The sequence below is a fragment of the Microcebus murinus genome, chromosome 16 (genome assembly GCF_040939455.1).
Source record: "Microcebus murinus isolate Inina chromosome 16, M.murinus_Inina_mat1.0, whole genome shotgun sequence".
Taxonomy (NCBI): domain Eukaryota; kingdom Metazoa; phylum Chordata; class Mammalia; order Primates; family Cheirogaleidae; genus Microcebus; species Microcebus murinus.
Genome location: NC_134119.1, coordinates 65,910,747 through 65,933,988, shown reverse-complemented (window position 1 = coordinate 65,933,988; position 23,242 = coordinate 65,910,747). Strand labels below are relative to the sequence as shown.

Genomic DNA, 23,242 nt, shown 5'->3' with positions numbered 1-23,242 from the left:
ATCATGTGTCATATACTCTATATATTATATAATATAATTCTATACTACAGGCCAGGTATGGTGGCTCATGCCTATAATCCTAGCACTCTGGGAGGCTGAGGTGGGAAGATCACTTGAGGTCAGGATTTCTAAACCACCCTGATCAAGAGCGAGACCCTGGCCGGGCGCTGTGGCTCACGCCTGTAATCCTAGCTCTTGGGAGGCCGAGGCGGGCGGATTGCTCAAGGTCAGGAGTTCAAAACCAGCCTGAGCAAGAGCGAGACCCCGTCTCTACTATAAATAGAAAGAAATCAATTGGCCAACTGATATATATATAAAAAATTAGCCGGGCATGGTGGCGCATGCCTGTAGTCCCAGCTACCAGGGAGGCTGAGGCAGAAGGATCGCTCGAGCCCAGGAGTTTGAGGTTGCTGTGAGCTAGGCTGACGCCACGGCACTCACTCTAGCCTGGGCAACAAAGCGAGACTCTGTCTCAAAAAAAAAAAAAAAAAAAAAGAGCGAGACCCTGTCTCTACTAATAAAATAGAAAGAAATTAGCTAGACAACTAAAAAAATACATGTAAGAAAAATTAACTGGGAATGGTGGTGCATGCCTGTAGTCCCAGCTACTCGGGAGGCTAAGACAGGAGGATCACTTGAGCCCAGGAGTTTGAGGTTGCTGTGAGCTAGGCTGATACCAGGGCACTCTAGCTCAGGCAACAGAGTGAGACTCTGTCTCAAAAAATTAAAAAAAAAAAATTCTATACTATATTGATATTCATATAATATATACTATTTATTTAATAAAATTAATAGATCATGATCATTGTTCTTATGATAACATAATTATATTATTGAATATTTGATTATTATTTCATCTGTTTCTTTTTACTTTTTAGATGTGGCTGCTAGAAAATTTAAAACTAAACGTGGGGCTCGCATCATATTTCTGCTGGACAGTGTTGGCCTATACGATATTTCTAGACAATCTACACGCCACACGTGCACAGTCTCTAAGCAGAAATATTGTAAAGTCATTATAAATAACTCATTCTAAATAACACGATCACCATTTCGATACTTCATATAATTTATTTTCATCATTAAAGTCACACATACTAGTTTCTGAAAGCTCCAAGTGTTGCAGACTGCATGATTCCCCTGAATAACATTCTTGCGATGACAAGAGCACAGAAATGGATAGTGGATTAGTGGCTGCCAGGGGCCAGGGACAAGGCTGGGGAGGACAAGGGACCTGGCGTCCCTGGGATCCTCGTGGCCATAGCAGTGTCCCGAATGCTGCCTGCATAAGTGTCGGGGGAGAATGTCATGTCCCTTTGCAAGGTGTCACCTGGGGGTGGACACAGGGGACTAGACACAGGGGCCCCAGGATCCCTCTGTATCATTACTTACAACTGCATGGCGTCTGCAGCGATCTCAAAATAAAAATTCTAATTTCTTTTTTTTTTTAAAGTACAAACAAAATAACTGTTTTCCAAGTAAAAAGCATTTTTTTTACAATCTGCATCTACCCAGCCACTGTTTCTCTAACCTTAGCCTTTGGCATGTCTTCCTCATCCTTTTTCCATCCCACAGAATATCTTTTTACTTAATACTTAAAAAAAAAAAAAAAAAAAACCTAAGTAACATTTTAACTTAATGTTTTTCTTTAAATCAACTCACAGGAGCTGAGACAGGTCTGCGGTCCCTCGGTCCTAACGGAGAGTATAACTTTCCAGATGCCAGTTACATTGTTTCCAACTTTCTATAAAATAAATACACGACTGAGTTTTTTGTTTTTTGGGTTTTTTTTTACATGGGAATGTTTCTATTTGCTTGTTTTCTAATGTCCCCGTTCACACTTTCTGCGCACAGGGACATATTGCCCTGTAGGACACCATTGGCTTCCACCTGTTTTTCGAGAGTCTGGGATGGAAGGACAGGTTAGTCCTGGGAGTGAGGAAGGACGAGGACAGTCACCCTGGAAGGGCGGGGGGTGACAAGTCTGAGACAGACAAGAGGAAGGAGGAAAAGTTCGCTGAGACGACAGCAGCCCCCCCAAGAGCGGGGTTCCAACAAGCCGAGCGAGAGTGGCCGCAGAGGAAGGGGAGGGGACATCCGCCGTGGTGGCCCTGGTGGCCCCAGCTCACACGGCTTGGCTCTTCTCGGCCGGGGTGTCCGCGGTGGAGCGGGTGAACGACTTGCTGTCCCTCACCACGGACTCCTCGGCCAGCACGTGGCGGAGCAAGCTGGGGAGGGATTTGCGCAGGCGGCTTTGGAAGCCACCGCCGGCCACCACGTAGATGACGGGGTTGATGCAGCAGTTGACATAGGCAAGAGAGACACAGAAGGGATCCGCCTTCTTCACCTGCTTCCAGACGGACGAGGACGGCTCGAGGAAAGCCAGCATCATCCCTGTCACCTGGTAGGGCAGCCAGAAAATAAAGAAGCTGGCCACCACCGCCACCACCACCTTGACGGTCTTGGTGGAGCGCGTGGCCCTGCGGCTCCAGGTGCGCAGCAGCAGGAAGCTGTAGCAGAAGGTGAGGGTGAGCAGCGGCAGCACGAAGCCCGCGACCAGCCGGACGCTGGCCACGGCGCGCTCCCTGTGCAGGAGCTCCGGGCCGTAGTCGGTGCCGCACTTGGTCTTGGGGGGGTAGTGGTCCTCGGTCAGGGACCGGTACAGGAAGGAGGGGATGGTCAGCAGCAAGGCCAGGACCCAGGCCAGGCCGCAGGCCGCCCAGGCCAAGCGGGCCCCTCGGAATTTCTGGCACCAGATGGGGTCGAACACCAGCACCAGGCGGTCGGCGCTGATGGTGGCCAGGAGCAGGATGCTAGCGTACATGTTCAGCAGGATGACGGAGGGCAGGATGCGGCAGGCGGTCGCCCCGAAGGACCAGTGGTTGTCCTGGATGATGGACGTGAACAGGATGGGCAGCACCAGGCAGGAGAGGAAGTCGGCCAAGGCCAGGTTGAGGAACCAGATGGCATTGACGGCCCGCCTGGCCTCAAACGCCGTCACCCAGACCACCAGGCCATTGCCCGGCACGCCCACCAGGAAGTCGATGGCCAAGATGACCAAGGCCAAGATGCTCCAAGGGTGCAGCGTGGTGGAATGGTTATCCACAGAGATGTTCGGGTCCAGGCTAAAGTTGTCCTCGTAGGGGTAATTGTAGGGCGTGCTATTCTCCATGGGCTCCTAAGTGGAATGAGAGGGGCGGGAGAGGGTGAGTCTGCAGACACAGGCCGAGGGGCCTGTCACAAGCCTGTGGCTTTTTGCCCACGTGAGCCTCATCACGTTTCTGCTGGGAAATGGGTCGCTGAGGGCTGAGAGTCGGCAGGGAGGTCATATATTTATTCAAATATTGAAACACTTCTGTGTTGACAGGGATCCCTGTCACCCTGTCCCTGCCCCACAAAGGACCCGGACTCCCCCACGATCCGGCACCCCAGCGGCTAAAGCCAGCCCCGCTGCAACCCTGTAGCCACGGCCCATTCCGGTCGGCCAGTGCCCATGGTACGCTGCGTGTTAGGTATATTTAATATCATCCACACCTGGGATGACAGGAATGGCTGGCTTTCCCCGCACACACCTCCACCCCCTCGTCCTGCCTGCCGCCCCCCGAAGCCGCCGGTCAGCTCCGTGCCCCATGTCCCAGTGGCTGCCCAGAGAAGACAGTGGCCTGGCAGTGCCTCACTCGTGTTGGGCACAAAATTTAAGGAAGGGTGCCCCAACACTCAGTCATCAAGATAAATAACATTTTAATACAGTATTTTGTTTTGTTTTTGTTTTTGTTTTTTTGAGATAGAGTCTCACTTTGTCGCCCAGGCTAGAGTGAGTGCCGTGGCGTCAGCCTAACTCACAGCAACCTCAAACTCCTGGGCTCAAGCGATCCTCCTGCCTCAGCCTCCCGAGTAGCTAGGACTACAGCCATGGGCCACCATGACCTGCTAATTTTTTCTATATATATTTTTAGTTGGTCAATTAATTGCTTTCTATTTTTAGTAGAGACGGGGTCTCGCTCTTGTTCAGGCTGGTCTCCAACTCCTGACCTTGAGCAATCGGCCAGCCTCGGCCTCCCAGAGTGCTAGGATTACAGGCGTGAGCCTCCGTGCCTGGCCTTAATACAGTATTTTAAAGAATCAAAATTAATGCAAAAAAAATCCATGGTGGAAAAAAAATGCAAATTGTATTTTCAAACAAAAGCCAGGTTCCGTTTGTTTTACGACCCTGTGTTATTGCGCAATTGGAGATGTTCGTTTCCAATCAGCCCCCGGGTTGCAGCCCCAGCTGGGCGGGTTTTTGGAGGGTCACAATGTGACCATGGGTGCAGACTCACTGGGCAACGTGGGGTTTTATGTAGTCGTGGGTGTTTTGTGGGTTTGATGGGGCTTAGAGTTTTATTGACTTTTTCTACTTGGTTCGAGCTAGGGGAAGATATTTTAGGAGTGTGTATAGGGGCGCGCGAGATGTATCCTTTTGTCCTGGGCGCTACTCGTGGCTCAGTGTGGCTCTAGGATTAGGTGCACTGGCCTAATCAGAGTCAGTCCTCTGGGGATCGGTGGCATTTCCTGCTGGTCCCTTCGCTGTCCCTGGAGAGTGGCTAGCAGCCACCAGTTCTCACCGTCATCATTCCCAAATGCTAAGCCATTAGGAGGACTTTTCAGTCTGGGCAGAGACAAAATGTTTGTGGGCAGCAAGAGGAAGACTAAGAAATAGGAATAAGAAATCGATTTTTCCTTTCTGGGGGGGATGAAAGGAAGACAGAAGAATAGCAAATTCAAGAACAAGAGGGGCCGGGCGCGGTGGCTCACGCTTGTAATCCTAGCTCTCTGGGAGGCCGAGGCGGGCGGATTGCTCAAGGTCAGGAGTTCAAAACCAGCCTGAGCGAGACCCCGTCTCTACTATAAAAATAGGAAGAAATTAATTGGCCAACTAATATATATATGAAATATATATATATGAAATTAGCCGGGCCTGGTGGCTTGTGTCTGTAGTCCCAGCTACTCGGGAGGCTGAGGCAGGAGGATTGCTTGAGCCCATGAGATTGAGGTTGCTGTGAGCTAGGCTGACGCCACGGCACTCACTCTAGCCTGGGCAACAAAGCCAGACTCTGTCTCAAAAAAAAAAAAAAAAACAAGAGGGACCTCAGTACCCACATCAGGTCTCTAAATACCATTTGTCATTCAAAGGAACCAGGGCTCCTTGGAGAAAGCGTCATTCCTGTTCTGAGACAAGAACTAGACAAGATGAGCCCGCAGCTTCTTGCACTAGAACACGAGGAAATTCTTTTAAAATGATGGGGTCACATAAAAAAGGGCACAGGAGACAGCCTGACACGGCTGCCACCAGCCAAAGATGGGACGATTTGAGCATCACATAATAATAAGCGTAAATGGAATGAAACACGTCAATATATAAAGATCTGTGATTTCATAGTGATATTAACCCTTCGCACGCGGATGTGGAGTGTGACCCGACACGGTTAGCATCGGATGGAAAGCCCTATAAATTCACTCCTCACCCGAAAAACACAAAGATTGTCTTGTTCGTTCTAAAGAAAAATCAAAGGAGGAAGAACAGAGACGATTTATATTTGCAAAAACATGTGAATGTAAACCAGGTCTTCATGTGGGGGAATGTTTCAAAAAATATCACACCATGAAAAATTATAGAGATTAAAATTACTCTTTGGATGTATCAATAATGTGAAATATAAAAAAATCTGAATAAATAAGTTTGTATGAAAAGAAACTCCAGTTTTTTATTCTACTGCCGCGCTTTGTAAAATCTGGGGTATTTAAAATATTAAATCCAGGCCGGGCGCTGTGGCTCACGCCTGTAATCCTAGCACTCTGGGAGGCCGAGGCGGGAGGATTGCTTGAGGTCAGGAGTTCGAAAACAGCCTGAGCAAGAGCGAGACCCCGTCTCCACTATAAATAGAAAGAAATTAATTGGCCAACTAATATATATAGAAAAAATTAGCCGGGCATGGTGGCGCATGCCTGTAGTCCCAGCTACTCGGGAGGCTGAGGCAGGAGGATCACTTGAGCCCAGGAGTTTGAGGTTGCTGTGAGCTAGGCTGACGCCACGGCACTCGCTCTAGCCTGGGCAACAAAGTGAGACTCTGTCTCAAAAAAAAAAAAAAAAAAAAAATTAAATCCAGAGTAGAATAAAGGAATCGAGAAAAAAGCAAGCACGTGCAAAGGGTTAAAACAAGCAAACTCATTGGCCGCCGTCTTATTCTGGGAAGGAAAAGAATGGAGCATTTCTTCTGCCATTTCTGTACAGAGTCGATTTTGGGGTAAAATACAGTCAAATTGGGAAAAGCTCTTCTTAAATAGGAACCTAAGAGGGACATATATGCAGGGGGAGTGACAGATACATGAAAGCATGGATCTGCATGATGGTGACCAGGGTCTGATAAAACCATCTAAGTGAAGACTTAGCAGGAAACTTCGTATCATAATAGACAGGTCTGGCTGGCACCATGAACCCACTCATCACTTAGCATCCCAGGAAGACAGACGACCTCCAATAACACCACAGGGACACGCAAGTGGCCAAATCAGACTGTGGGAAACTCTGCAGGGAAAACAAAAGGGTCTGGTTTCCTCCACGTATCAATGGCATTTTCAAAAACCAGAGGGGGCCAGGCGCGGTGGCTCACGCCTGTAATCCTAGCTCTCTGGGAGGCCGAGGCGGGCGGATTGCTCGAGGTCAGGAGTTCGAAACCAGCCTGAGCAAGAGTGAGACCCCGTCTCTACTATAAATAGAAAGAAATTAATTGGCCAACTAATATATATAGAAAAAATTAGCCGGGCATGGTGGCGCATGCCTGTAGTCCCAGCTACTCGGGAGGCTGAGGCAGGAGGATCGCTGGAGCCCAGAAGTTTGAGGTTGCTGTGAGCAAGGCTGATGCCATGGCACTCTAGCCTAGGTAAAAGAGCAAGACTGTGTCTCAAAAAAAGAAAAGAAAAGAAGTAGCTGGAGAGAGAAGAGGAGAGGGAGGGGGAGCCAGGGAGAGAGGCAGGGGAGAGGAAGAGAGGAAGGAGGAGGGACGAGGGAGGGAGGAGGGCAGGGCAGAGGATGACTAAGAATGACAGTGGTGCTAACTGTCCAAGCTGGGTGATGGGCACATTGGGCACATAATATTGTTCTCTCCACTTGATGTGTTTGAAATTTTCCAGAATAAAATAAAGGTCAGGAAGGCCCTTAGCACTTCTTCCCAAAGGCAGCTGCAGGACGCTGTCATGCCCCGAGGAGAAAGAAGCTGCTGGTGGCAGCAGAGGAGCTGCCAGAGCCTTATTGGTAAATCTGTGCCCAGAGGGACCAGATGCTGCAGACCCCACCCCATCCCGTGCCACCCACTGAATGACCGATCAATGGCACTCAAGCAGCCAGTACTTGCCGGCACCTGCTGTGTGTTTGGCATGGCATCTGCTCTTGCAAGCCGGATCCCGGCCCTACAAGCAGGTTCTACTCATGCCCGTGGTTCTGTCCAGGAAGCACGAGGCACCACAAGGTGACGGAGGCTGTTCCACGCCACTGTCACGTAGCTAGGAATTAGCACCGTGCAGGCTGGGATGCAAACCCAGAAGGGCTGCCCCTGCCTGACTCCAGGACGGGCTGCAGACAGGGCAAGAGCACTTCAGGGGGCCGGGCACGGTGGCTCACGCCTGTAATCCTAGCACTCTGGGAGGCCGAGGCGGGAGGATTGCTCGAGGTCAGGAGTTCAAAACCAGCCTGAGCAAGAGCGAGACCCCGTCTCTACTATAAATAGAAAGAAATTAATTGGCCAACTAATATATATAGAAAAAATTAGCCAGGCATGGTGGCGCATGCCTGTAGTCCCAGCTACTCGGGAGCCTGAGGCAGGAGGATCGCTTGAGCCCAGGAGATTGAGGTTGCTGTGAGCTAGGCTGACGCCACGGCACTCACTCTAGCCTGGGCAACACAGTGAGACTCTGTCTCAAAAAAAAAAAAAAAGAACACTTCAGGGGTGAGTCCTGTGACCCCTGGGGCTAGCCTGCCCCCGAAGGCCACTTTGACACCAACGCAGAGAAAAAGGGACAGAAATAGAAATCATTCTAGAAATATTTAGAGCTAGATTTGCAGCTCTAAATAGTTGAATTTGGGACAGGCGCAGTGGCTCACCCCTGTAACCCTAGCACTCTGGGAGGCCGAGGAGGGCGGATTGCTCAAAGTCAGGAGTTCGAAACCAGCCTGAGCAAGAGCGAGACCCCTCTCTACTATAAATAGAAAGAAATTAATTGGCCAATTAATATATATAGAAAAAATTAGCCAGGCATGGTGGTGCATTCCTGTTGTCCCACCTACTTGGGAGGCTGAGGCAGGAGGATCGCTTGAGCCCAGGAGTTTGAGGTTGCTGTGAGCTAGGCTGACGCCACGGCACTCACTCTAGCCTGGGCAACAAAGCGAGACTCTGCCTCCAAAAAAAAAATAGTTGAATTTGCAGACTGAGGTTTATAGCCCTAAGACACCCACCTGGAAGATGTAATAAGATGAAAAGTGCCTAAGTGCCTAGCACAGTGCCTGGCACACAGGAGCGGGATAAGAAACGTCAGCCATTGCTATTATTATTTATCAATATTATGATTATTAAAAAGCTCAAGACCACAACTTTCTCTGCATCACTCTTTTTTTTTTTTAATTTCTTGTCCCCCTACATTGCCCCAAGTTCAGCCAGGCCGTGGTCAGTGGGCGCATGCCAGCAATTAATCATTGCAAGCCATATCTGTGATTAATTATTAAGGAGGAAGACGTCAGCGACAGCTAATGAGTGAATGAACGGGGCGTGGTCTCACTGTGCCGTGGAATACTACTCAGCCATGAAAAGGAACGGGGCACTCACGCATGCTCCAACTTGGGCGAATCTCAAAAACCTGATGCCAAGCGTAAGAAGGCAACACAAAGGGACACACATCGTATGATTCCACGCATAGGAAACGCCCAGAATAGGCAAATCGGCAGAGACAAAAAACAGAGGAGTGATGCCGGGGGCCGGGGTGGCGAGAGGGCAATGGGGAACTGAGCACAAATGGGTGCAGGGTTTCTTTTTTGGGGTGATGAAAGGCTTTGGAAATAGAGGTTGTGCTTGCACAACGCTGTGAATATACCAAATGCCACTGAGCTGCACACTTCGAAATGGTGACCTACAGCCTTCTGTCCATTTTACTCAATAAAAAATGCCAGTGTCGTGAAGACGAGGAAGGGCCGAGGGACAGTCCCAGGTTAAGGAGCGAGGACAACCACAGGCAAAGAAGGGTCCCACACCTCAGCCTGGACAAGAGGAAACAAAGCCACTGTCGTGGGCGTCCGGGGACCGTCGGGCCGGGTGGAGTAGGCAGTGTGGACTAGATGACAGGGAGGTGTCCACAGGGAGGTTTGCTGGCATGGGTGACTGCTGCGCTCGTGCAGCGGAATGTCCTCGTTCTTGAGAAATAGACACTGAAGTGTTTAGAGGTCAACAGACTCGATGCTTGCAACTTATTCTCAGAAAAGTTTAGAAAGAAGATGGTAGATAGCAGATGGCAGATACAGATGGATGGAGAACAGATGAATAGGTGATGAGTGGACAGATGATAAACAAAGAGACAGATAGAGGCCGGGGCGCAGTGGCTCACGCCTGTAATCCTAGCACTCTGGGAGGCCAAGGCAGGAGGATCGCTCAAGGTCAGGAGTTCTAAACCAGCCTGAGCAAGAGTGAGACCCCGGCTCTACTAAAAAAATAGAAATAAATTAATTGGCCAACTAAAAATATATAGACAAAACTAGCCAGGCATGGTGGCGCATGCCTGTAGTCCCAGCTACTCGGGAGGCTGAGGCAGGAGGATCGCTTGAGGCCAGGAGTTTGAGGTTGCTGTGAGCTAGGCTGAGGCCATGGCACTCTAGCCAGGGCAACAGAGTGAGAGTCTGTCTCAAAAAAAAGAGAGATGGATTGAAAATGGGTTAATAGATGAATCGATGGATGGGTGGGCAGATGGGTTAATGGATAAATAAATGATCCATACAGTAAATTTAAAGAATCTGGGTAAAAACTATATGAGAGTTCTTTTTTTTTTTTTTTTTGAGACAGAGTCTCACTGTGTTGCCCAGGCTAGAGTGAGTGCCGTGGCGTTAGCCTAGCTCACAGCAACCTCAAACTCCTGGGCTCAAGCGATCCTCCTGCCTCAGCCTCCCGAGTAGCTGGGACTACAGGCATGCACCACCATGCCCGGCTAACTTTTTCTATATATTTTTAGTTGGCCAATTAATTTCTTTCTATTTTTAGTAGAGACAGGGTCTCACTCTTGCTCAGGCTGGTGTCGAACTCCTGACCTCAAGCGATCCTCCCGCCTTGGCCTCCCAGAGTGCTAGGATCACAGGCGTGAGCCACAGCACCCGGCTGAGAGTTCTTTACTATTCTTGTAATTTTTTTTTATAAGTTTGAAAATATTTCAAAACAGAAAGCTTAGAATTTGGACTATTTCCATTCGTAAGTAGCCCCTGCCCTCAGCCACCCAGCCTGGTACCCCGGCTTCCCATTTCCTACTTTGGGACACTCTGGACTACGGGTCCCCATGCTCAAGTCACTAAAGGGTTAAAAATACTAGGCAGGGCAGGAGGCCCCACACCCTGCTCAGGGGACTGCTATACCTTAGCAGATTGTTAAGTATTTTGAATGTCCCCCTTGAAGCCTCAGCCCTTTCACTCAGTTCCCCAAAAGAGGAGTCTCCCGGGCCACCCAATTCCTCACTGCCTGGTCCCTGCCCTGCTCAGCTAACAGCTCCTTTCCCGGCATGACCTCCGATCCATTCCTCCCCTCTCTCCTTGGCTTCATGCAGGCAGAAAAAAAGTGCTGACTCTAACACCCTGTGGTTTCCAGCATCTTCCAGACGCTAATGGGTCACAAAGTTTTGCCATGGCAGCACCCAACGAAGACTGGAAATGACTCAAGTGGCCAGCAAGAGGGGAGGGGACTGGCTGCGTTAATGCCGGCACATCCAGGCGACAAGACTGCACAACTGTCAAAACGAATGAGGAGAGGCCAGGCGAGGTGGCTCACACCCTGGGAGGCCGAGGCGGGAGGATCACTTGAGGTTAGGAGTTCGAAACCAGCCTGAGCAAGAGCGAGACCCCATCTCTACTAAAAATAGAAAGAAATTAATTAGCCAACTAAAAATATATATATAGAGAGAGAAAATATTAGCTGGGCATGGTGGCACATGCTTGTAGTCCCAGCTACTTGGGAGGCTGAGGCAGGAGGATTGAAGAAGCCCAGGAGTTTGAGGTTGCTGTGAGCGAGGCTGACACCACGGCACTCTAGCCCGGGCAACAGAGTGAGACTCTGACTCAAAAAAAAAAACAAAACGGAATGAGGAAATGATTTGTGTGCTGATGTGGAAAGACCTCCAAGATCTAGGGGTGGGGCAGGAAAAGCAGGGACAGGACAGAACCGCGGGTAAAGTATTCTCCCTACAAAAGGGGAGTCTCTCTCTTGTGCTCGCTATAGATAGATTGTGTGTGTGTGTGTGTGTGTGAGTGTGTGAGTGTGTGTGTGTGTGTGAGTGTGTGAGTGTGTGTGTGAGTGTGTGTGAGTGTGTGTGTGTGTGAGTGTGTGTGTGTGTGTGAGTGTGTGTGTGTGTGAGTGTGTGTGAGTGTGTGTGTGAGTGTGTGTGTGAGTGTGTGTGTGAGTGTGAGTGTGTGTGTGAGTGTGTGTGTGAGTGTGTGTGTGTGAGTGTGTGTGAGTGTGTGTGTGTGTGAGTGTGTGTGAGTGTGTGTGTGTGAGTGTGTGTGTGTGAGTGTGTGTGAGTGTGTGTGTGTGTGAGTGTGTGTGTGTGAGTGTGTGTGTGTGAGTGTGTGAGTGTGTGTGTGTGTGAGTGTGTGTGTGAGTGTGTGTGAGTGTGTGTGAGTGTGTGTGTGAGTGTGTGTGTGAGTGTGTGTGTGTGAGTGTGAGTGTGTGTGTGAGTGTGTGTGTGTGAGTGTGTGTGAGTGTGTGTGTGTGTGAGTGTGTGTGTGAGTGTGTGTGAGTGTGTGTGTGTGAGTGTGTGTGTGAGTGTGTGAGTGTGTGTGTGTGAGTGTGTGTGTGAGTGTGTGTGAGTGTGTGTGTGAGTGTGTGTGAGTGTGTGTGAGTGTGTGTGTGAGTGTGTGTGTGAGAGTGTGTGTGTGTGAGTGTGAGTGTGTGTGAGTGTGTGTGTGAGTGTGTGTGTGTGAGTGTGTGTGAGTGTGAGTGTGTGTGTGTGAGTGTGTGTGTGTGTGAGTGTGTGTGTGAGTGTGTGAGTGTGTGTGTGTGTTGCTTTTGTAGGCACAGACTAGCTCTGGAAACTTGTGGCAGTCGTCGCTCCTGGGGAACGGAGGTGGGGGACCGAGGGGACAAGCAGTGCCAGCCGCTTCTCCCTAGATGTGCTTTTGTTCTCGAATGGATAAACACGAGTGGGTTGCCCATTCTGAAAAACTGGACAGAACATGAAATATATCAAACGGCCCGCGGTTCTGCCATGCTAGGGGTCCAAGAAAGATTCTAAGAACATTTCTTTATTTGTGAGAACAAATGGGTCTTAGCTCCCTTAGGACGGGGATCCTGCCGTGCCACACCTGGCCCCTGGCCTCGGGGAGGTTCCAGTCTCCCGGGAGAGAGACATGGACCAACTGGGATGAGAACGGAGGTGCTTACTAGAGTCCGGCCTGGTGCAGGGGGGGGGAAAGCATCCCGAAGAAGTAAAACTGTCCAAGGCCGGGCGTGGTGGCTCACGCCTGTAACCCTAGCACTCTGGGAGGCCGAGGCGGGAGGATCGCTCAAGGTCAGGAGTTCGAAACCAGCCTGAGCAAGAGCGAGACCCCGTCTCTACTATAAATAGAAAGACATTAATTGGCCAACTAATATATATAGAAAAAATTAGCCGGGCATGGTGGCACATGCCTGTAGTCCCAGCTACTCGGGAGGCTGAGGCAGGAGGATTGCTTGAGCCCAGGAGTTTGAGGTTGCTGTGAGCGAGGCTGACGCCACGGCACTCACTCTAGCCTGGACAACAAAGTGAGACCCTGTTTCCAAAAAAAAAAAAAAAAACAGAAATAAAACTGCACAGCTGCAGTGCTGTCTGCTACATAGAACTTTCCATGATGACGGAGACGTCCTGTATCTGTGCGTCCAGACGGCAGCCACCAGCCACGCGTGGCAGCCGAGGGCTTGAAATACAGGTGCGTCCAGAAAGCTGAACTTTTTAATTTTGTGTCATTTTAATTGCACGTAGAGAGCCACACGTGTATAAGCACGTTGTATAGAGAGCCACGCGTGTATAACGGCTAGCATGTTGGACAGGGCAGGTCTGGGCTACCTAGGGCTTCCTAATTGTCGGGCACCGTCCTAGGTGCGTCGCGGGTGTCGCCTCGTTAATTTCCTAATAACGACAGGTATCTAAGTCACACCACGTGAAGGCGGGGTACTCCCATTGCTCCTAAGTTACCATCCTCATTTTAAGAAGATCTCTCGTCTGTTCTAGGAAAAGGGGGTGCAGAGCAGACGAGGAGGAAGAGGAGATTGGAATTGTCCGGGTGAGGTGAGGGACAATGGTGGCTTAGACGAGGGTGGCTGCGGTGAGGAGACGCGAAGGGGTCAGGTGAGACCAGGGTGAAGGAGAGGTACTTATGAGAGCAGCAGTAATAGTCGCCGAGCCCTATTTTAAGCCCTTTTCCTATATTATCTCATTTAATCCACATAACAACCCTAGGAGGGGTGTCGCAATCGCAACACCCATTTCATGGATGAGAAAACTGAGGCTACGGAGAGGTTAAGAGACCTTTCCAAGTCCCCCCAGTCAGCGAGCACAGAGATAGGAGAGAAGTCCTGAAAGTCGACCCCCAGAGCCCTCTGTTTGAGAAGCTCCCAGGCCTAAAGTGCAGGGGCCGTGAGGGGCGTGCATTCTAGGTAGAAATGCCCTCGGGTAAGAGGGAAGCCACGTGCTCCACGCCAGGAAATGAAAGGTCAGCAGGGCCGGCAGGTGGCCGAGATGAGATCGGAATGTCTGCAGATGCCATGTTCAAGAACGTGTATTTGATGCTGGGGTAATGGGGAGCCATGGGTGGTTTTTGAGCTGGAGAGGGACTAGGTTAGAGTTTCAGTTTAGAAGCATCCCTCTAAGCCACTGTGAGGAGATGAGACCAGAAGCAGAAGGACCAGAGAGGGGGGCCGGGGCAGTGATTTGGGCCAGTGGGGATGGGGCTGATGGCCGAGGGAAGGAAGAAAAGTGGGAAGAGGAGAGCACAGAAAAGAGGCGGGACTGGCCACAGGCGGGCAGCTTCACCTGAGCCTCTTCCCTACGGACTGGGCTCCCGGATCCCCATTTTTCCAATAAGGAAAGTTCTCTCGACGGTCCGCCATGAAAATCAGGATAGCAGACCAGCTGGGAACACTTGCAGGGCCAGCGATCACAGGAAGGCGAGGTCAGCTTCCCCTTGAACATCGCCACCCCGTTCCCACGCGACACACACAGGCTCATGGAAACACCGCGACAGCCTGCGACCCCCGAGACATCGGGGTCAGAGGTGCGGTCTAGCACCTTGACCCTTTCCTTTCCTTTCCTTTCCTTTCCTTTCCTTTCCTTTCCTTTCCTTTCCTTTCCTTTCCTTTCCTTTCCTTTCCTTTCCTTTCCTTTCCTTTCCTTTCCTTTCCTTTCCTTTCCTTTCCTTTCCTTTCCTTCCTTTCCTTTCCTTTCCTTTCCTTTCCTTTCCTTTCCTTTCCTTTCCTTTCCTTTCTTGAGACAGAGTCTCCTTTGTTGTCCAGGCTAGAGTGAGTGCCGTGGCATCAGCCTAGCTCACACCAACCTCAAACTCCTGGGCTCAAGCGATCCTCCTGCCTCAGCCTCCCAAGTAGCTGGGACTACAGGCATGTTCCACCATGCCCAGCTAATTTTTTCTATATATATATTAGTTGGCCAATTAATTTCTTTCTATTTATAGTAGAGACAGGGTCTCGCTCTTGCTCAGGCTGGTTTCGAACTCCTGACCTCGAGCAATCCTCCCGCCTCGGCCTCCCAAAGTGCTAGGATTACAGGCGTGAGCCACCGCGCCCGGCCACTTATTTTCTTAAATTGGCGTGATCTTAGCAATGAGAGATCCCTGAACATTAAAATACAGAAACGCTCACATTTTGAAAACTAAGTGAGCCGGGCGTGGTGGCTCACGCCTGTAATCCTAGCACTTTGGGAGGCTGAGGCGGGCCGGATTGCTCAAGGTCAGGAGTTCGAAACCAGCCTGAGCGAGACCCCGCCTCTACCAAAAATAGAAATAAATTAATTGACCAACTAAAAATATATATACAAAAAATTAGCCGGGCATGGTGGCGCATGCCTGTAGTCCCAGCTACTCGGGAGGCTGAGGCAGAAGGATTGCTCGAGCCCAGGAGTTTGAGGTTGCTGTGAGCTAGGCTGATGCCACGGCACTCACTCTAGCCTGGGCAACAAAGTGACACTCTGTCTCAAAAAAAAAAAAATACTAGGCAGGGCGGGAGGCCCCACACCCTGCTCAGGGGACTGCTATACCTTAGCAGATTGTTAAGTATTTTGAATGTCCCCCTTTGAAGCCTCAGCCCTTTCACTCAGTTCCCCAAAAGAGGAGTCTCCCGGGCCACCCAATTCCTCACTGCCTGGTCCCTCCCCTGCTCAGCTAACAGCTCCTTTCCCGGCATGACCTCCGATCCATTCCTCCCCTCTCTCCTTGGCTTCATGCAGGCAGAAAAAAAGTGCTGACTCTAACACCCTGTGGTTTCCAGCATCTTCCAGACGATAATGGGTCACAAAGTTTTGCCATGGCAGCACCCAACAATGACTCAAGCGGCCAGCAAGAGGGGAGGGGACTGGCTGCGTTAATGCCGGCACATCCAGGCGACAAGACTGCACAACTGTCAAAACGAATGAGGAGGCCGGGCGCTGTGGCTCACGCCTGTAATCCTAGCTCTTGGGAGGCCGAGGCGGGTGGATTGCTCAAGGTCAGGAGTTCAAAACCAGCCTGAGCAAGAGCGAGACCCCGTCTCTACTATAAATAGAAAGAAATTAATTGGCCAACTGATATATATATAAAAAAAAACTAGCCGGGCATGGTGGCGCATGCCTGTAGTCCCAGCTACTCGGGAGGCTGAGGCAGGAGGATCGCTTGAGCCCAGGAGTTTGAGGTTGCTGTGAGCCAGGCTGACGCCACGGCACTCACTCTAGCCTGGGCAACAAAGTGAGACTCTGTCTCAAAAAAAAAAAAAAAAAAAAAAAAAAAACGAATGAGGAGAGGCCAGGCGAGGTGGCTCACACCCTGGGAGGCCGAGGTGGGAGGATCACTTGAGGTTAGGAGTTCGAAACCAGCCTGAGCAAGAGCGAGACCCCATCTCTACTAAAAATAGAAAGAAATTAATTGGCCAACTAAAAATATATATAGAGAGAGGGAAAATATTAGCCGGGCATGGTGGCGCATGCCTGTAGTCCCAGCTACTTGGGAGGCTGGGGCAGGAGGATTGAAGAAGCCCAGGAGTTTGAGGTTGCTGTGAGCGAGGCTGACACCACGGCACTCTAGCCCGGGCAACAGAGTGAGACTCTGACTCAAAAAAAAAAAAAAACCGAATGAGGAAATGATTTGTGTGCTGATGTGGAAAGACCTCCAAGATCTAGGGGTGGGGCAGGAAAAGCAGGGACAGGACGGAACCGCGGGTAAAGCATTCTCCCTACAAAAGGGGAGTCTCTCTCTTGTGCTCGCTATAGAGATAGATTGTGTGTGTGCGAGTGTGAGTGTGTGTGTGAGTGTGAGTGTGTGTGTGCGAGTGTGAGTGTGTGTGTGAGTGTGAGTGTGTGTGTGAGTGTGTGTGTGTGAGTGTGAGTGTGTGTGTGAGTGTGTGTGTGTGTGAGTGTGTGTGTGTCAGTGTGAGTGTGTGTGTGTGAGTGTGAGTGTGTGAGTGTGAGTGTGTGTGTGAGTGTGTGTGTGTGAGTGTGTGTGTGTGAGTGTGTGTGTGAGTGTGAGTGTGAGTGTGTGTGAGTGTGAGTGTGTGTGAGTGTGAGTGTGTGTGTGAGTGTGTGTGAGTGTGTGTGAGTGTGAGTGTGTGTGTGAGTGTGTGTGTGAGTGTGTGTGTGAGTGTGAGTGTGAGTGTGTGTGAGTGTGTGTGTGTGAGTGTGTGTGTGTGAGTGTGAGTGTGTGTGTGTGAGTGTGTGTGTGTGTGTGTGTGTGAGTGTGAGTGTGTGAGTGTGTGTGTGAGTGTGAGTGTGTGTGTGTGAGTGTGTGTGTGTGAGTGTGAGTGTGTGTGAGTGTGAGTGTGTGTGTGTGAGTGTGAGTGTGTGTGAGTGTGAGTGTGAGTGTGTGTGTGAGTGTGTGTGTGAGTGTGAGTGTGTGTGAGTGTGAGTGTGAGTGTGTGTGTGTGAGTGTGAGTGTGTATGAGTGTGAGTGTGTGTGAGTGTGTGTGTGTGTGAGTGTGAGTGTGTGTGTGTGAGTGTGTGTGTGAGTGTGAGTGTGTGTGTGAGTGTGTGTGAGTGTGTGTGTGAGTGTGAGTGTGTGTGAGTGTGAGTGTGTGTGTGAGTGTGAGTGTGTGTGAGTGTGAGTGTGTGTGTGAGTGTGAGTGTGTGTGTGAGTGTGAGTGTGTGTGTGAGTGTGAGTGAGTGTGAGTGTGTGTGAGTGTGAGTGTGTGTGAGTGTGAGTGTGTGTGTGAGTGTGAGTGTGTGTGAGTGTGTGTGTGAGTGTGAGTGTGTGTGTGAGTGTGAGTGTGAGTGTGAGTGTGTGTGTGTGTTGCTTTTGTAGGCACAGACTAGCTCTGGAAACTTGTGGCAGTCGTCGCTCCTGGGGACGGAGGTGGGGGACCGAGGGGACAAGCAGTGCCAGCCGCTTCTCCCTAGATGTGCTTTTGTTCTCGAATGGATAAACACGAGTGGGTTGCCCATTCTGAAAAACTGGACAGAACATGAAATATATCAAACGGCCCGCGGTTCTGCCATGCTAGGGGTCCAAGAAAGATTCTAAGAACATTTCTTTATCTGTGAGAACAAATGGGTCCTAGCTCCCTTAGGACGGGGATCCTGCCGTGCCACACCTGGCCCCTGGCCTCGGGGAGGTTCCAGTCTCCCGGGAGAGAGACATGGATCAACTGGGATGAGAACGGAGGTGCTTACTAGAGTCCGGCCTGGTGCAGGGGGGGGAAAAGCATCCCGAAGAAGTAAAACTGTCCACCGCCGGGCGCGGTGGCTCACGCCTGTAATCCTAGCACTCTGGGAGGCCGAGGCGGGAGGATCGCTCAAGGTCAGGAGTTCGAAACCAGCCTGAGCAAGAGTGAAACCCCGTCTCTACTATAAAATAGAAAGAAATTAATTGGCCAACTAATATATATAGAAAAAAATTAGCCGGGCATGGTGGCGAATGCCTGTAGTCCCAGCTACTCGGGAGGCTGAGGCAGGAGGATTGCTTGAGCCCAGGAGTTTGAGGTTGCTGTGAGCGAGGCTGACGCCACGGCACTCACTCTAGCCTGGACAACAAAGTGAGACCCTGTTTCCAAAAAAAAAAAAAAAAAAAAAAAAAAACAGAAATAAAACTGCACAGCTGCAGTGCTGTCTGCTACATAGAACTTTCCATGATGACGGAGACGTCCTGTATCTGTGCGTCCAGACGGCAGCCACCAGCCACGCGTGGCAGCCGAGGGCTTGAAATACAGGTGCGTCCAGAAAGCTGAACTTTTTAATTTTGTGTCATTTTAATTGCACGTAGAGAGCCACACGTGTATAAGCACGTTGTATAGAGAGCCACGCGTGTATAACGGCTAGCATGTTGGACAGGGCAGGTCTGGGCTACCTAGGGCTTCCTAATTGTCGGGCACCGTCCTAGGTGCGTCGCGGGTGTCGCCTCGTTAATTTCCTAATAACGACAGGTATCTAAGTCACACCACGTGAAGGCGGGGTACTCCCATTGCTCCTAAGTTACCATCCTCATTTTAAGAAGATCTCTCGTCTGTTCTAGGAAAAGGGGGTGCAGAGCAGACGAGGAGGAAGAGGAGATTGGAATTGTCCGGGTGAGGTGAGGGACAATGGTGGCTTAGACGAGGGTGGCTGCGGTGAGGAGACGCGAAGGGGTCAGGTGAGACCAGGGTGAAGGAGAGGTACTTATGAGAGCAGCAGTAATAGTCGCCGAGCCCTATTTTAAGCCCTTTTCCTATATTATCTCATTTAATCCACATAACAACCCTAGGAGGGGTGTCGCAATCGCAACACCCATTTCATGGATGAGAAAACTGAGGCTACGGAGAGGTTAAGAGACCTTTCCAAGTCCCCCCAGTCAGCGAGCACAGAGATAGGAGAGAAGTCCTGAAAGTCGACCCCCAGAGCCCTCTGTTTGAGAAGCTCCCAGGCCTAAAGTGCAGGGGCCGTGAGGGGCGTGCATTCTAGGTAGAAATGCCCTCGGGTAAGAGGGAAGCCACGTGCTCCACGCCAGGAAATGAAAGGTCAGCAGGGCCGGCAGGTGGCCGAGATGAGATCGGAATGTCTGCAGATGCCATGTTCAAGAACGTGTATTTGATGCTGGGGTAATGGGGAGCCATGGGTGGTTTTTGAGCTGGAGAGGGACTAGGTTAGAGTTTCAGTTTAGAAGCATCCCTCTAAGCCACTGTGAGGAGATGAGACCAGAAGCAGAAGGACCGGAGAGGGGGGCCGGGGCAGTGATTTGGGCCAGTGAGGATGGGGCTGATGGCCGAGGGAAGGAAGAAAAGTGGGAAGAGGAGAGCACAGAAAAGAGGCGGGACTGGCCACAGGCGGGCAGCTTCACCTGAGCCTCTTCCCTACGGACTGGGCTCCCGGATCCCCATGTTTCCAATAAGGAAAGTTCTCTCGACGGTCCGCTATGAAAATCAGGATAGCAGACCAGCTAGGAACACTTGCAGGGCCAGTGATCACAGGAAGGCGAGGTCAGCTTCCCCTTGAACATCGCCACCCCGTTCCCACGCGACACACACAGGCTCATGGAAACACCGCGACAGCCTGCGACCCCCGAGACATCGGGGTCAGAGGTGCGGTCTAGCACCTCGACTTCCTTTCCTTTCCTTTCCTTTCCTTTCCTTTCCTTTCCTTTCCTTTCCTTTCCTTTCCTTTCCTTTCCTTTCCTTTCCTTTCCTTTCCTTTCCTTTCCTTTCTTGAGACAGAGTCTCCTTTGTTGTCCAGGCTAGAGTGAGTGCCGTGGCATCAGCCTAGCTCACACCAACCTCAAACTCCTGGGCTCAAGCGATCCTCCTGCCTCAGCCTCCCAAGTAGCTGGGACTACAGGCATGTTCCACCATGCCCAGCTAATTTTTTCTATATATATATTAGTTGGCCAATTAATTTCTTTCTATTTATAGTAGAGACAGGGTCTCGCTCTTGCTCAGGCTGGTTTCGAACTCCTGACCTCGAGCAATCCTCCCGCCTCGGCCTCCCAAAGTGCTAGGATTACAGGCGTGAGCCACCGCGCCCGGCCACTTATTTTCTTAAATTGGCGTGATCTTAGCAATGAGAGATCCCTGAACATTAAAATACAGAAACGCTCACATTTTGAAAACTAAGTGAGCCGGGCGCAGTGGCTCACGGCTGTAATCCTAGCACTCTGGGAGGCCAAGGCGGGCGGATTGCTCGAGGTCAGGAGTTCGAAACCAGCCTGAGCAAGAGCAAGACCCCAGTCTCTACTATAAATAGAAAGAAATTAATTGGCCAACTAATATATATAGAAAATTAGCCGGGCATGATGGCACATGCCTGTAGTCCCAGCTACTCAGGGAGGCTGAGGCAGGAGGATCGCTTGAGCCCAGGAGTTTGAGGTTGCTGTGAGCTAGGCTGACACCACGGCACTCACTGTAGCCTGGTCAACAAGCGAGACTCTGTCTCAAAAAAAAGAAAAAAAACAAAAAAAAAACGAAGTGAAAAACAAAAGCCTTCAGATCCTTGGCAGGTGCAATGAGCTCCCTCTCAAGTTGGCAAAGACAACACAAATCATTAGTCCAAAGACGTAAGTAGAGGGGCGGTTTTAGTTTGAAAGACAATATTGGACCTAAATCTCCAATTCTGGGCATGGACCCTCCTATTGGAATACTTCACCATTGATTAAAAAAGACAGAGGCAGCTCCTTTGAAATACATGCGGGTAAAGTACCTTTTTCATAGGTTGTTTCATCTGAAATTCGAATTTAGCACCATGCCTGGCATACAGTAAGCACTCAATAAATGCTGGTTGATAATACCATTAATAATACCCCGTTACTAATACCCCGTTACTCATGGTAACAAGCAAGGTGCAGAATACTGTATAAAACACACTGCTGTTTGCAAGGGAAAGAAAGCACAGACATGCCACACGCATTGAGCACCAACTGTATGCCGGCCAAACTTCCTACGTGTCACCTCGTTGAATTCTCTCCGCTAACCCACGACGTGGGTTCTAGTATCAGCCTCGCCTTAAAGGTAAGGAAAAGGAAGCCCAGAACGGACAAGTCTCCTCGGCTACTACACAGCAGAGGCAGAAGTTGAACTTGACTTTGGGGTCCCCCATATCAACTACTCCTCACTTTGTTCCCTAAGCATGTATTCTTGGCCATGCGTAGACTATTTCTAGAAAGATCCACCTTGACACACTGGTCCCCATGGTGTCTCTGGGGACAATGACAAGCAGTCAAAAAGGCTCTGGGGTGGGCAGGTGCCTCTTGCTGGGACCATTGCAGTAGGGCAGGGAGAGGGAGTTTTACTGAATGCCCTTCCGTACTTTGGAATGTGTTTGTGTTTTTGTTTTGTGTTTTGAGACAGAGTCTCGCTTTGTTGCCTGGGCTAGAGTGAGTGCCGTGGCGTCACCGTGGCGTCAGCCTAGCTCACAGCAACCTCAAACTCCTGGGCTCACGTGATCCTCCTGCCTCAGCCTCCCGAGTAGCTGGGACTACAGGCATGCGCCACCATGCCCGGCTAATTTTTTCTATATATTTTTAGTTGGCCAGTTAATTTCTTTCTATTTTTAGTAGAGACGGAGTCTTACTCTTGCTCAGGCTGGTTTCGAACTCCTGACCTTGAGCAATCCTCCTGCCTCGGCCTCCCAGAGTGCTAGGATTACAGGCGTGAGCCACCGCGCCCGGCCTCCAATGTTTTATGGAAAGAAATAAAAATAGAAGCCGAAAGTCTCTCTGGCCCAAGTCAGATCTCGGGGCAGGATGGGGGATGAGGCAACCTCACGCCCCTCCATGGTCCTTCCAACTTGTCTTCTGTTTCCTCTTTCGTGAGGATGAAGCAAGGCCGGGCGCCGCAGGTGCTGACTGGCAGCTCTGGGTGGAAAGGGGGCCCTCGATTAGCCTGCGATGGGCGACCTGGCTCTGCCCCCACCATGGCAGGACCCGGGCCAGCTCTGCTCCTCCCTGGGCCTCAGTTTCCCCATCTCTTTCATTCAGAACCTCAAAAGTGCCGTGTGAGTTACATTACCATCCTTCCCAACCAGCTCCTTCCTCTTTTCCTTAAAGCAAAGCTTGGCCACCGTCACTCTGTTCTCCCGAGTGTTCTTCACCTTGGCCTTGTTCTCCTCGGACTCAGCTAAAGACCCCGCGTGCCTGCAGGCTGGGAGGCCTGTTCTGGACTTTTCCACGTGTGTGGAATCCGTACTCATCGTATCTTCTTAGTCAAGCTGGAACTTTCTAGACCCAACTCCAGGGTCTCCTTTCCCGGGAACCCTCTGGGGTCCCCAGCCCTGTGGGGTGACTGTGCCTCCCATGAACCCTGGACGGTCTCATTCCCCGGCCACATCCCGAGGTGAGAGTCTGGGACGCAAGGGAGAGGGGGACGAGCAGAGGGAGGAAGGGAAGGGAGACACGAGCAAGAAGGGAGAGTTGGGGACAGAGAAAGGGGCCCCCAGGGGCACAGATCGGGGGACGGGGGAAGAGTGACCTGCACCCATCCCCCTTCGAGACTCACCATCTCTGGGCTCCGGGCTCCCGATGACCGATGACCGAAGGGTGATGGCAGGTCCCTCCTGCCCTCGGGCTGTGGTTTTTAAAGCCACAGGCCAGATGCAGGCAGCAGGGAGGAAATGACCAGTCTGCCCTCCCTGGAGTTCTCATTGGTCCGAGCACCGCCCGGCCCGCCAGGGAACTCTAGACACGGCCTCCTGCCCAGAGAAGGGAGGACGAGACTCCCCAAACCCAAGAAGTTCCTGCTCCGAGAAGGGAGGAAGCTGGGTGGAAGGGGCTCGCGCCCAGGTTTGGCCCGTCTCCCGGCCTCAGTTTCCCCACTTGGGGCCATATCTCTCTTTCCTTCTA

General features: G+C 50.9%; 1 protein-coding gene across 2 annotated transcripts; it reads right to left on the bottom strand.

The window, feature by feature from the left end:
* Positions 1-1,051: 1,051 nt before the first annotated feature.
* On the bottom strand, positions 1,052-22,999 carry C5AR1 (complement C5a receptor 1). Of its 2 annotated transcripts, none has more exons than XM_012761544.2 (2): positions 22,899-22,999; positions 1,052-3,178 (listed from the first exon to the last, which is right to left on the bottom strand). In XM_012761544.2, the coding sequence occupies exons 1-2, from the start codon at positions 22,899-22,901 to the stop codon at positions 2,126-2,128; spliced, it is 1,056 nt and encodes a 351-aa protein (XP_012616998.1). In that variant the 5' UTR covers positions 22,902-22,999; the 3' UTR covers positions 1,052-2,125. The 2 variants fall into 2 exon arrangements, with proteins under 2 accessions (XP_012616998.1, XP_075849312.1); XM_075993197.1 differs by lacking the exon at positions 22,899-22,999 and adding an exon at positions 22,413-22,887.
* Positions 23,000-23,242: the final 243 nt, after the last annotated feature.